The sequence below is a fragment of the Argentina silus genome, assembly GCF_951799395.1.
Source record: "Argentina silus genome assembly, chromosome: 12".
NCBI lineage: Eukaryota > Metazoa > Chordata > Actinopteri > Argentiniformes > Argentinidae > Argentina > Argentina silus.
The window spans coordinates 21,488,760-21,503,756 of NC_139666.1; the positions used below are offsets into that span (position 1 = coordinate 21,488,760).

The 14,997-nt window shown below is 46.8% G+C and overlaps 1 protein-coding gene across 1 annotated transcript; it reads right to left on the reverse strand.

The window, feature by feature from the left end:
* Positions 1-4,777: 4,777 nt before the first annotated feature.
* wdr3 (WD repeat domain 3) lies at positions 4,778-14,964 on the reverse strand. Its single transcript, XM_083681495.1, has 27 exons — positions 14,897-14,964; positions 14,469-14,676; positions 13,930-14,139; positions 13,498-13,616; positions 13,066-13,144; positions 11,818-11,913; positions 11,386-11,493; positions 11,133-11,234; positions 10,826-10,923; positions 10,513-10,620; positions 10,134-10,364; positions 9,884-9,977; positions 9,686-9,787; positions 9,449-9,531; positions 9,173-9,311; positions 9,030-9,086; positions 8,745-8,845; positions 8,011-8,122; positions 7,179-7,313; positions 7,004-7,054; positions 6,807-6,872; positions 6,608-6,700; positions 6,424-6,474; positions 6,206-6,249; positions 5,912-6,040; positions 5,679-5,772; positions 4,778-5,077 (listed from the first exon to the last, which is right to left on the reverse strand). The coding sequence occupies exons 2-27, from the start codon at positions 14,640-14,642 to the stop codon at positions 4,922-4,924; spliced, it is 2,832 nt and encodes a 943-aa protein (XP_083537621.1). The 5' UTR covers positions 14,643-14,676; positions 14,897-14,964; the 3' UTR covers positions 4,778-4,921.
* Positions 14,965-14,997: the final 33 nt, after the last annotated feature.

Consider the following 14,997-nt stretch of genomic DNA (forward strand, 5'->3'; position numbering starts at 1 on the left):
AGGCTAATAGATTTGTATTTATTTTCTGTATTTAATTGGACAAATGAACAGCATTCCTGCAGAGAGGGAATAGTGGCATTATTGTTCACAGAGGATAAACAGAGAGAGGTCCTGCATGGATTGTAAAGCCCCAAGGTAAACAGGACTCTCAAAGGCCCGTATTGAATGTCTGTTTATGGGCAGTAATATGAAGTGCAGCGCTCTAAAATGACTAATTACATCAGCTATGTGGATTTCTGGTGGGGAGAAAGAGCTCTTAAAAGGGAGGGAAGAATAAGCGGTGTGTCTGTGTGTCTGTGTGTGTGCATACGTGTGCGCTTGTGTCTCCATGTTCGTGTGTGTGTGTGTGTGTATGTGTGTGTGTGTGTGTGTGTGTGTGTGCATACGTGTGCGCTTGTGTCTCCATGTTCATGTGTGTGTGTGTGTGTGTGTGTGTGTGCGCGCGGACGCATGCGCAAGTGTGTGTGTGGCTTTATGCAGGCCCAGGGAGGGTTGACCTTAGCGCGGGGCAGGGCAGGGGGAGACATGGTTTCCTCTCCCCTGATCTCTCCAGACTGGCGTTATTAAAACATGTTTCTGTCTTCCGGCCAGATGAGAGGAGGCGTGCTGCTTACCTACTCAACATGTGTGATGAGGAGGAAGAGGAGGAGGAGCAGGAGGAGGAGGAGGAGGAGTCCCACCTTCACCCCATGCTGCAGAAACAACCTGAGGTGAGCTTCATAGCACAAAGAGAAACCCATTCTAACAATCTACTGAGCTTTTGGTCTAAAATATTATTTTCCTTGGCTGCTGTCTTAGACTAGGTTTCTCTTGAAAAGACTAACCTGGATAAAGAAAGGTGAAATAAAATAAAATAAACATTTTGTGTCTTGGCAAAAATGTGAAAGACTGAATCAATGACTGGTAAAAAAAAAAAAGGACAGATAGAGACAGAAGGAGAGGAGAGTGAAGAACTGTCTTAATACGGACAGAAAGAAAGTGAGAAAGAAAGAGTAAAAGGCAGATGCAGAGAGAGAGAGAGAGAGAGTGTTCATATACAGTCCAGTTGTTCCAGAGGGGTAGGTAGTGGTGGACCAGGGGTGGCTGGTGGAGGTAAAAAGAAGGAGGACAGGCTCATTGATTTCTACCTCCAGCAGCCTCCCTTGTGGTGGTCAGTACTAGACTGCGCAGGCTTGTGTGTTCTGTCACCTCATCACTCATATTCCGACTGGACGCCCCACCCCCCCAAAATCTCCCTGTTAACATAGCATGGCTGACTGGCTGGCTGACTGACTGACTGGCTGACTGGCTGGCTGACTGACTGACTGGCTGGCTGGCTGACTGACTGACTGGCTGGCTGACTGACTGACTGAATTACTGACTATCTGACTGACTGCTATGATGACTGATTCTTAACTTTTATTGTTTGTTCTTGGACAGGTTAAATCTGAGTGAATTACATGGCATATAGCCTAGATCACAAAGCAATAACTACCATTATATTAAAATAAATAGACTGGAAATAAATTAATTTGATGATCTTGTGATCAAACCTAGAAACATTAAAATCTTCCATCATAAAAATAGTTGATTGAATTTGATCAAATTAAATAGAATTCATTGACCGATTTCCATCCATTTGATAGCTGGTGTTGTGGGACTCATGCAGGGCTAACCTCAACCATTAGGATCAGAACACTGCCAGCTGGTAGGGGCATAGACAGCCTTTCCTCTGCTGTTCGGAACACGACTCCTCACGTCCTCTCCTCTGTCCACCACTCACTTTGTCCTCAAAAACCACTGGAGGAGAATATGTTTTACGAGGCTGGATTTGTCAGGGGAGGAACCTTCAACTCCAATGCGTTTTCAGTTGATGGAGGACGCCAGGAATCGTGTTCCAAACAACTGAGAAAAGGCTCATGTTTAAATACATCCTTCCCTTCCTTGAAAATATCTCTGATGTGATGTGATGTGACCGGTGAAAGCAAGGCAGTGGAGGCTTTGACCAATCCAGTCATGTTACAGTATCAGTTTGTGACTGATTTCTTCAATGAAGCGAGGAGGGAAGGAGCCATCTCTAAAGTGCTCAAACAGGGCCCTAGTCTAGCTAGGATATACAAGGCCCAGTATTCCAAAATGTTCAGTCTTGATCAGAATGGTCCGGATTTGCGATCCAGGATCTGGCAGATTGTAGTATAGGGGAAATCAGCCAGCTCGAACTGATCCTGGATAGCAAAAAATAATCATTCTGATCTAGATTAAACATTTTGAAATACTGGGTCCAGGTGATAGGGGCAGTCTACCAAGCTAAGATAAACAGGGTTGAATCCACATGGATGCCCACTCTAGAGACTACTCTCCTAGGTTAACACAAAGCCAATGCTGCCATCTAGTGTTCACAATCCATATTATCCTTTCAACCTGAATTTGAACGCAATAAAACTACTTTGACACACTAACTAAACAAAACAATAAGCCATTGTTTTTAAGACATAACCTAAGAACTAGCTGTATTTATTTTATACTGGCACAAGTGTACTGTGTATAACCCTAGCCCTAACCCATGAAACAGGGTGCATGAAACACCTCATACATATGACCACTGGTAAGAGTTTATTCTGAAGTTCTGCCCAATAGTTCACTCATCCTTAAGAGAGAGAGAGAGAGAGAGAGATCCGTAGAGCCACGGTTCAGTTTTAGAGAGGTGAGGGGAGGCCGATGGAGGTAGAAATCGGAGGACGGGCTCATCGTAATGCTTGGAACGGAACGATTGCGATTGCTCATTCCATTCCTTGCTTTACAATGAGCCCGTCCTCCGATTTCTACCTCCATCAGCCTCCCCTGCGTGTAGTAGTTTAAGGTTACGTTCTAGATCAAAGTCCCTGACTATGTAACCCACCTCAGGTACAGTACACTGGCCTGTTGTCCGTAGAAAAGCCCTGAAGCCAACATGAATCATACAGCGAGTACGTCTGAGGGAGAGAGCGGGAACATGTCATAAACATCTCACTCACACTCTGGCTGCTGTGGCGGTTATGAGACTTGTGTTACCGGGCAGAATGTGACATGTTGACAAAAACACCAGGAAAATATGGCTATGATGAGATTTCTCACTTCGAGATATTGTATGAGGCAGAGAAAGAGATTACACATTCAGAAACAGGAAAACATGCCAGATGCTAAACAGTCTCCAGGCTGACTGGAGTGAGGTGAATAAACTCAGTTTAACTATAAGGTCATTTAAATGTTGGAGGTAGCATTGAGGTGAAACTTTATTTGCTGCAGTGTAGTCTAAATTCACTATAATGTAACTTAAATGCTGGGGGTTGCATTGAGGTTAAACATTTTTTTAAACTTTTGCTGTTTAAAGGTTAGGTAGTTCACTCAAATTCCAAAATGACTAATTTACTATAGAATATGTTTGAAATGCTTACTTGATCTTTGATTCAACTTGTTTTCAACCCATTCTTCACAATTAAACACCATTTGTAAAAGATTTGTCTTAGTAAACCAGTGTTGGGTGGTAAAACACAGAGGATGTGTGTGAGAGAGAGAGTGCAAGCGTCTGGTCTGGAGTTTTTTCTCAAGAATTTTTAATTTTGGTAAGTGTGACATTTACGGCCTAAAGACCAAATCCAGCCTCGTAAAATCTAGCCTGCTCCTTTTTACAGCCTTATAAATACAGAGTTAATTTGTTTTTTGTCTGAGCAGTGAGATTAAAAAGTGAACAGAGGGAAAAGGTGTTTTAAGGTGTCTGTTTCATTATTTCACGGCGCCCTGTAGTCAGGAAATAAACACGCTGGTGGAAAATGGAGTGTTTGAAGTGGGTGTCAAACATGCTAACCGCTGCAGGATTACCGTTCTATGTTGAGAAGGAGAACTAAATAAACCACGCAAGCACGAGGTCCGTATTTCAACCAACACATCGCGCTGAAAAGTGAGATGTGGGGATACTGCTCTCCTCTCAGATGGTGAAATATATGAGGTAAATAGAGGAGGCCTGGCCACCGTAACTCAGCCTGACTTATAAGAGCTGTAAAGTCAAACTCTAGTTTCTGTAGTCTGATTGTGGGGAGAGGACTGGGTGGTGTGTGTGTGTGTGTGTGTGCGTGTCGTGCGTGCGTGCGCAGTGGCTGACTGAATCTAGTCCTGTCCCGTCCCTCTGTCTTTGAGTGTGGTCCGAGACTCTGTGGTCGGTCTGTGACAGGTCTGACACACACCCCACCACCCCACTTCCACACCTCCTTGTCGCCCACTTCGGCCCTGATCCAGGACTGAATTACTCCCTGAGGCTGTGGTACAGGAAAACCCAGAGTTACAGGCCTAAATCATACCTGTCCTGTCCAGCCTAGCCTCCACATGTGGGAATGGAGGACCGGGGGATTGAAAAACCCAAGCGTCCAACATGAAATGTATCTAGTTAAGAGTTTTATATGAATGTGTTTTATATGGGCCTGTGGTTGCAGTGGGAGCTGCTGTGTGTGTGTGTGTATATATATATATATATACACACACACACACACACACACACACACACACACACACACACACTCTCTGACTGGGTTATGCTGTGGAGGATTTATTCATGGTAAAGCGACCTATGAAAGCAGAGGGAGGGTCAACGGGGGTCTCTCACACAGAGTTTATATGGGAAATGGAGCATGTCATTGAATTACACAGCGTTATGTCCTATCAGGATCCTACAACTGCTACACACACAAAACCCCCTGTATAAATCTCTCAGCTCCAGACCACTACAGTAACACAGCTCATGAGGTGGGAGGTGGAGTATATGGAGTATAGAAATATAAAACGTTATTTAATTGAGTTATCATTCAGGAGATGGTGAATAGCTCTCAAGCACATAAAACATAAAAAAACATTATTTCAGTTGTGAAACATTATTTCAGTTGATGGTGTGATAGCTTGCTCGTCTTTTGATTCAGGCGAAGGCGAGGACGGCTCTCTCCCTCTTCCTCCTCTTCTTCCTCTTTTCATCCAGGCGTCCGGTGGCGTCGGCGAAGAACATGATGTCCTCTTTGCTCTCTAGCTCCCTCTGGAGGAACTGCAGACCAGCGCTGTTGAAGCCCAACACATCCTGGAGCAGAGGAGGAGAACACAATGTCAGAGTTTGAGATGCACAGACTCTGCAGGGCAGGGGAGGCTGGTGGAGGTAGAAATCGGAGGACGGGCTCATTGTATTGCATGGAATGGAATTCCTCATTGCATTCCATGCATTACAATAAGCTCGTCCTCCGATTTGAGATACACAGGTCGTGTTTGAGAGGATCAATACTGAGCAGTTGCCGACCGGCGCCTTTCAATACCCGTTGCACGATGGGGATAAAATCTTTCCGACTCGCTCAAACATTTTGGCTGCTTGGGATTTACGAGAGCAGCGAGATCCAGGCTCACGCGGTTTGTAGAGCGAGGCTCTGTGGTGCCCCGCAGTTACTTCTGACAGACTGCATGAAGAAGTAAGCGCCTTCATTGTGGGAGGCCGACCGTCACCATCAACGCTTAGAGAAGCATTTAACCTATCAGATGCCTGTGAAGATCCTCAGAGTAGATTAGAGAACGACTGACATTATAGTCTTGTTCAGTGGCATCATGTGGTTCTCTGCCAGGTAATCAGGCTGTCACACACACACAGACGCGCACACAGACACACAGTCTCACGCCGTGTGCTTGTGACTCACCCTGATCTCCTTGACCTTGGAGATGGTGTTGGTCCTCAGCTCGTCTATCACCGACAGCAGCATCTGGTTACTGGAGATCTGACCAAAGTGGATCCTGGAGGAGAAACACACACACACAGACACACACACACACACACACACACGTGAGCAATGCACACAAACACGCATGTACACACAAACACACACACGCACGCACGCCTTTCCTTGTCGCTCGCTCGCACGTACGCACGTACCTGAGCAGGAAGAAGAGGCATCGGCACACCAGCTCCACATCCAGACCCTCCTGAAGGTAGCGGTTGAAGAGCGTCAGCAGGTCTGAGATGTAGGGGAACGGCAGGACCAGCAGAGACACCTCCAGCTCACTGAGGAGGGGGGAGGGAGAGAGGGAGGGAGGGAGGGAGAGAGAGAGAGAGAGAGGGTTACACACTACACATCCAGCAGCCTCTCCTGATCTACACATTCTAGCCACACTCCCATCCACTCTCTAAAACAAATTCATCATGGAGGGTCAGAGGTCAATCTCTCACCTGGACCTGACCTTCTTGATGACGTCTAGCACGTAGCGAGTCGCCTGCAGGGGGGAGAAGAGGAGGAAGAGGTTAACATGGTCTACATAAGGTTAATAAGAATTATGGTCCTAGGCTATTGTGATGTGTTGTAATTAATATGAGACATAATAACATAACATAATAACTTAACATGACAATATGTTTGATGGTAACGAGTACAAGGGAGTTTGACTTACAGAGGCGCTTCCAAAGGCCACCAGGATGGGGTTGGGTTTAGGTAGAGGCAGCTGCAACACAGAGCAGACAATGAACACTAGAATGTAAAACACTTTCAAGCTCCATACACTAGTCCCGTACAGGGTCATTGGATTGAAGTGTGTGTGTGTGTGTGTGTGTGTGTGTGTGTGTGTATATCTCTACCTGTTTGCCTGCGCTCTCGCAAGCATATTTGTGCTCCTCCATCTTCCTGTTCTCCTCTCTGTACAGCTCCAGAGCTTCCATGATACGCTCAGCCTGCAGAGAGACACAGCGGTCAACACACACACACCACACACACACCTAACACACCACACACACACCTAACACACCACACACATATATTTTTCTTATGGACACTCACAGCTTTGACTGTCTCAATAGTCTTCTTCCCCGCTGGTGCAGCCTCTCCTTTGGTCTCTCCAGGTACCTGTGAGACAACATGAGACAACAGAGATGAGATGGCATTGAGACGTTCAGCTTCTGCTTTTACTCATGTTAAATGGAGAGTAGAGCTTCAGCTTGGTGTGGGAGATATGGAGAATCAAAGCCAGCACTCACCACAGGTTCCTCCTCTTTGGCCATGCCATCCTCAAACTCTGCCTCTCTCTCCTGTAGGAAGAATATTGAAAAAATTACAATCTAGTTTGACATTTTGGCAGTGTCCATTCCACCCCATCCATTTCCCACCCCTCTCCCCAGGGGCAAGCCGCTATCCTAGGCCACTGTTACCCACCATCTCCCTCTCCTCCTCCAGGATGATGGGTTCCCTGGTTCTCTCCCAGAGGCGGAGGGACTTGTCGTGGGACGCCGAGACGATGTGGTCCCCATTAGGACTGATGGCCAGACACCACACCTCCCGATGGTGACCCTGAGGAGGTCAGAGGTGAAAGGTCAACAGAGAGAGAGAGAAAGTAACAGGGCTGTCTGGGGTGCATCTCAATAGTCTAAGGTGACTTCCTCTCCTCTCCTCTCCTCTCCTCCATCTTCACTAATCTGACAAGCCAGGAAAGGTGAAAGCAGTACAGGCTGTTTTATGCTTTTTTAATATGCGTCAATCGAAATATGCGTCAATCGAAAAAAAAAAGTGTTGCTCGCTTTTTAGCAGTTATGGTGAATATCCATGGCAACAAATTTTGCCTTCCATCTAGCTGACCAATCATACTGTGTGACGATCTATGACAGCTTCAGCAGCATAAGATAGTTCAGGAGGTGAGCAACACCCCTCAGCCAAACCTTAAAGTGTTGACTAGACATAATTTCTGTTGATCGACAAAGCCTAAATGAACCAGTGTGACGTTGCTTTGACCTGACCGGTTCCTTCAGCTCAGTGCAGAAAATGACAGGAGACAAGGAGAGGAGAGGAGGAGAGGAGAGGAGAGGAGACAAGGAGAGGAAGCCTATTCCTGCTGCTACCCTGCTGTTGGCGCCTTCTCCAATTTGAGAAACACCACATGTAGCTAATGTCACCGGTTACAATTCATCAATATTCAGACAGTTTTAAATCACGGTAATCTATGCTGATGTCCACATGTAAATAGAATGGTGTTTTTCCTGGGAAAGTTCACCTCCAGAGTCTGGATGAGTTGGAACTTGTCAGCGTCCCACTGTTTGATCTTCTTATCCTTCCCTGCTGTGAAGAACAGGTGGGTCTTGGGGACAAACTGGAGGTACATGACACTGAGGGGAGAGAGAGAGAGATGGGGGCCGGGGGGGGGGGAGAGAGGGAAAAAAATGAGAACAGATGACATGAAAGAGCAGATGGCGTGATGTCATGGTTCGGACGGAGGCGACTAACGAGGAGGACAGGACAAGGTTTGTGAACCTGCAGATGAGGTCATAGAACATTTGAGAAGAAGTGGAAGGGGCTGCGCAGCCAAAACATTAATGATATCATTAATAAATGATATCATTCATCATTAGCAGAGGTCAACTCAAACCAGACCGAGCATCAGTGTGGAGCCATGCAGTGACCACATGTTTGAACTGTGGTCTGTGTGTATCAGGGGAGGCTGGTGAAGGCAGAAATAAGAGGATGGGTTCATTGTAATGCATGGAGTGGAATAAGGAATGGTATCATTGTTTGATACCATTCCTTATTACTTTCCATGCATTACAATGAGTCCGTCCAATGGGCCCGTCCGATTTCTACCACCACCAGTATTTGAACACCAGTGTGTTCAAATACTATTCCTCATTCCATTCCATAGATTCCATCCCACCGCCACCAGCCTCCCCTGGGGGTATGTGGTCTCTAAAGGTCTTCATTCAGAGGTGGGTTTTTAGTCTTTCTGTGTCCTACCTATCATCGTGTGCAAACATGGATCGGTGACAGTCTCCAAAGTCCAGACCCCACACCTTCACATTCCTGTCTGCAGACCCTGTGGCTATAATGGAGCTGTCCTGAGGGGTGGAGAGAGAGAGGGGTGAGAGATTCAATGTCAATATGGACACACACACACACACACACACGCACAACCCTTATCCCCCAATACACCCACATCCTCTCATACACTCCTTTGGTCGGCAGGGAGATTATCACGATGAGACTGGTTTGTTATTTTTGATTGGCAGGTTGAGTACTCACATGAGAGATGTCCAGACACAGAACAGGCAGCTTGTGGCCATACAGAGACAGGAAGAACTGGGAAGAAGAGACACTCAGTCACATATTACAGGAGAAACGTATTTATGGTCATATACTGCACAGTATGGTGTGTGTGTGTGTACCTTCAGTGTGTCTGTGTAGAAGATCTTGACGGTGCAGTCGAGGAGGGAGACTGCCAGCAGCCTCTGGTCAGGAGAGTAACGCACACACAGCACATCTTCATCCAGCTGCAGTGTGCGTTTGTGGTTCACCGTTAGCCTCCTGCAACACACACACACACACTTAAGACTACCGGCAACACAGGTTTTCGATTGTCACAAGAGCTCACACAAACAATGCTCATGTTGGCAGTTGAAACCAAGCAGAGGATTTCAACCTCTCCTGGCCCATGAACTCACTTCTGTGCAGAGTCTTGGTCCTTGATCAGCTCAAACTCCCAGAACTTGACTGTCTTGTCTGCTCCTCCAGTCACAATACCCCTCTGAAGACATCAGAAACATCAACAGGTAGAGAAAAACTATTTTTATACAACAGACAGACCTGGTCAGGGGACAGATAGACAGACAGACAGACCTGGTCAAAGGACAGACAGACAGATAGACAGACCTGGTCAGGGGACAGACAGACAGACAGACCTGGTCAGGTGACAGACAGAGGGACCACAGCGCTCCGTCATGGGCGTCCTTGGTCTCTAGAAGACTTCCTGATGACAGATCAAAGATCTGGATCTTCCCTGTCTGAGGAGAGGAGAGAGACTGTGAGTCTGGGTCAACCTGGCTTAGAGAGGACTGATAGAGTAGATGTGTGTGTGTGTGTGTGTGTGCGTGCGTTACCTTGGTTCCGAGGATGATCTGTCTGTCTCCAGGCACAAACATAGAGCAGAGGGCGTAGTCACAATCCATGGTGCGAATCACCTGCAAGGTCGACCTGTGAAAGGGGGAGTGACTTCCTGTTAAGACACCCAATCACCATCAAAAGAACTCCAGGGAACGGTAAAGGACTCCCTATGACTCCCAAGTATCATGAATCAAATCGGAATCAACCCAGATAACCAACCAACTGTCTGAGACGTGGCCTGCCCACCTGTTCCAGATTTTGACGGTATCCCCCGAAGCGGAGAGCACGGCGATGTTGTCGGAGCTGAAGGCCAGGGTGCGGGGGTCGGTGCGGTGGCCCCCCAGGGTGAGGCGGGAGGTCTTAGTGGCCGCTGGGTTCTTGTCCCAGGGCTTCAGGCTGTAGGTCTCCACCGTGTTGTTCTGTAGGAGCAGAGCCACCTTCAGCTCCCCACGGCCACACATCAGACAGTCAGCCCACCTGGGAGAGAGAGAACACACACACACAGTCAGTCAATATGATTATATACTTTATATCCAACCGTGTGTGAGAGAGTGTGTGGCATGTAGTGTGTGTGTGTATGTGTGTGTGTGTGAGGCATGTAGCGGGTGTGTCCATGTGTGTGTACCTGATCTTGGCGGAGGCCTTGATGTTGGTCAGTCTCAGGATTTCATCCCCCAGCGTCTTCTCCACCACAGGCTCGGGGATGTCTCCCTCCACCGCACCCTCCGCCTCCCTACACCAGGGGGCAGTCACACACCACTGTTACACTAGCCAGCATCCAAACCACCATCTCTACCAGTAAGTTGTTACACAGATTCACCTTTACACTAGCTTGGAAAGAGAGCATGGATATTACACTATTCTACATTCTCCTATTGATTCAGTCACTGCAGAGTCAGCTGTCATGCTGTGATCAGTGTGATCTGTGTGTGACTCACCTGGCCTTCTTCTTGGCCTTCTTCATCTTCTTGGCCATCCTCTTCTCCACCTCCTCCTCCGGCAGCACGGTGAACACCTCCAGCACCGCGTCGGTCCCCTGAGGCGGGAGGAACCAATCATCGTCAACAATATAGGAGTCTGTGATTGGCCGACATACCACCTAGCCAATCAGAATGGAGGGTGGAGCCGTGATGTCCAGATCTACAGCAGTGGCAAGGGTGCGGGGCTAGGGGGGCAGGGCTAAGGGGGTAGGAGTAGGGGGCCGTAATTCAGAATTAGCTATTTAGCGAAAGCATCCGTACTCACATGGCACACTAGCACATTGGCCTTGGCGTCGACTGTCATGGAGACAACCCTGTCCCTGGCCTCTCTCAGGAGGGAACCTGCCTTCTTACAGCTCAGTATCCTCTGGAGAGAGGGAGGGTGAGAGGGAGGCGAGAGAAAAAGTGTGTGGTTAGTCAAGATTTCAATTATTGCCCAAATACAACGTTATTTTACTGTATTTTCTAGTTTGCGTGAGCATTCTCATGAGAAGAGCACTTAAACAAGTCTCTCATACCTCTTCCGGCTCCTCGTCCAAACCTTCCTTATCATCATCATCATCATCATCATCATCATCAAGGAGGCTTTTGCCCTTTTTCTCCTTGGGCTCCCCAACCGCTTTACCCTGAACCAAACCAAACACACATCAACATGTTTAATTCCAAACTACAACACATACAATGTACAGTAGCCACACAAAAATATGACAACAACTGGATAGAATGAAGTTGTCTACTTTAAAATGTTGAGGATTGTTTCATGAAAGGTTGACTAATTGCATTATGGACATATTAGGATGGGGCCCATGTCTATCAGGGGAAGCTGGTGGAGGTAGAGGCTCATTGTAATGCATGGAATGGAATGAGGAATGGTCTCCTCCCCTGGTGTGCACTATATGTGTGAGTGTGTGTAAAGTGTTGATTCTGATGTGTGAGTCTCCTGTCCTCACCTCCTGAAGGTAGTCGACGTCCCAGGCTCTGAGCTCACTGTCAGCTGACCCCGTCAGTAGCCTGCTCTCCTGTTTCAGCAGCACCATCCCCCACACCTGGCACGCACACACACACACACTTGAATACTTTATTTGGGTTCACAGTAAAGCATTACATCAAAGACCCCAAAATATAACAAAGGTCATACAGATAATCATGGGTACAGGTAACACCGTCTTCACCAGACAGCTAAGCTTCCCACAATGTTTTTTTTCTTTAGAAGGCCTGCAGTTTGCAGTCCATGTACTGTCAGGTAATGCACATGTTCAAGGCTGCCAAATATCAGTATTACCAGCTGACACCTGAAGCCAAGGCCACTAATAAGTGTGACTAGGGGCAGTTTTGTTGAAAAGCCTTCCTCCACGTACAGATGGAATGGGCAGCGTATTTCTAATATGGTCACCTCTCCTTGGCCTTCATCAACAACAACAACAATGCAGGTGTATTTGACACATTAGAAAATATCTTGTCATCATTGTCACTGAACCAGCTTGCCATAACACAGGAATGCTTGTGAAGTTTAACTGTTGATGGTGATGCATGTCTATAGCTTCGCTAGTAATTAGGTTGACAATGCTGTCCTGCCTGGCAACGTAAAGGCCTTTGTATGCATGGCAACCATTACACACACAAACACGCGTACACACACGCACAGGCACGCGCGTGCGTGCACACACACAAGCAATTAACACTCATGTGAGTGTGAAAGATAGGCTTTATCCAATCAGATTACCACCGTCTTATCCAATCAACACTCAAACAAGGTCCAAGAAAAAGGAGATCCAATCACTCCTATAACAAAGACAGTATTGACTGTAATTCTGGAGACAAAGTGACCCAATCATTGCTTTCTCAGAACATTACGCAATGTAACCTTCATCTAATCAAATGTTGGCTAGGCAAAAGACAGATAGGCCTTCTTTCTGAGTACAAAGCTCAGAACAAGCAGGGAGAAAAGTCTGACTTTTACTCAGGTTTCCAACCCTGGCTCTCTGATGTAAAATGTTGTCTAGGTGGGATGGGATGGGCTGGGAGCAGCTGATGGGTGGAATTAAAAAGAAATCTCAAAAACCATACCAATTAAAATGACAAATATCTTAGCATGTACACCAGTAATAATACCAAATATACCACCATTGGCATAAAACACTATTTGTGTGTTTGGCTCTCTAATGTAAAGTGTTGTGTATGCAGCAGGGCTCCCTCACCTCGCTGCGGTGGCCCACCATGGTCTTGAAGCAGTGCTGAGTGTCCAGGTCCCACCACTTCACAAAGCTGTCCTTAGAACTGGAGAGCAACACACAATTCAGTCATCAACTGTACACACCATTCAAACATCAACTGTACACACCATTCAAACACCAACTGTATGCACCATTCAAACACCAACTGTACGCACCATTCAAAACACCAACTGTACACACCATTCAAACACCAACTGTACAGTATAAAAGCACAGTTGAAGGGTAGCTGTCTATATACACTAGTATCAATAACACTTTAGATTCGGTTGCTCTGTATCTGTGCAGTGATCACAGTTTCACTACATGACTATGTAACAACAATGTGATAATAACAGTGTTATACCACAGGTATAGAGCAACGTAATGTACAGTTATGACAGATAGGTGGATGTATACCTGGTGACCAGCAGGTTCTTGTCCTTGAGGAACAGGGCCTGAGTGATGGCGTCTTTGTGTCCCGTGAGGCGGTACAGACCACACTCGTTAATCACATCCCACACGATCACATTTGTGTCCTGAAAGGAGCCAAGGCGGAATAAGGCATAATGACAAATCATATGGCAAAATATCACCCAATATCATGAACGCCCAATACATTGACCACAGGGGAGGCAGAAATCGGAGGACGGGCTCATTGTAACGCATGGAATGGAATGAGGAATGGTATCAAACAGGATACCATTCCTCATTCCGTTCCATGCATTACAATGAGCCCGTCCTCCGAACTCTACCTCCACCAGCCTCCCCTGTGTATACGCAAGACTAGGGCTTGACCAGAAGGTTAGAGGTTATGTCACAAGTGTGTTATGTTTCCTGGTTTCTTCTTACCCTGGAGCCAGTCACCAGCCGAGCTCCGAGTGTGTCATAGTGGATGACAGTTACAGCAGACTTGTGACCGCTGAAGGACACATTGCTCTCGCCGTTCACCAGGCTGAAGATGCGCACGGCCCCGTCCTCGTAACCCACGGCAACATGGATGCCATCAGGGGAGGGGCACAGGTACGTCACTTCGTGTTTGGTCCCCTGAAAGATCAGTACCTGACAGGAGGGAGATATTATTTAAAGTTAAATAATAACTTTACTTTGGTGTATATCACAATACCTCACTAAGAACACCACATGCTGTATGTCTTGGATGTTGTATTGTTGTGGAAATGTTATGGCTGTGTCTGTTGTTCTTTCATGATTGTTATAATCAGACTCTTGAGCAAAACAAATATTCCCCTCAAGAGCAAGTAAGGTTCGCATTCATTCATATACTGTGTTCTTATCATCGTATTTGGGTAGGTAGTCTCTGGACAGCACAGGTATGATGGCACGTTGGCCTTTATGTAGGCTACTGTGGTTGTAAACCTTCCAAGACTCACCTTTTCACCTTTGCGCACGTCCCAAATGAAAACATGCTCGCAGGCGGCCACAGCAACAAAGCGCCCCTTCTCGCCTCCTCGCATGGTGACATAAGCGATGTTGGCTTTCTGGCTCCCGATCACTCCGAACACTGCACTCGCCACGTAGCGCAGGTACTGCTTAGTCAAACCCATGGCCGCGGACCTCTAGCGCGGATCCCACAACAAACTACAGAAGAGGAGATGGATAATGCATTGATATCATGGCAGCAGATGGACATAGCAAGACACTCATATCAGGGACAGGCCCACGTGGGGATCCACAGCATGTCCCAAGCCAAGTTGTACGATACTACATGCCCAAAACATCTAAATGTGTTTAACGACAGTTTGCTAAACTTTTCAAATGCAAAAAATCTGGTCAGATTTTTCCCAATTGTTTTCCTTACTTGAATAAAATCGCTAATTCTTGGCTACTTCATCCAGTCGGTGGGTTTGTTTTCTGACTTGAGTTCACGTGTGAAAGACCATATGAATCAAACAAAGATCA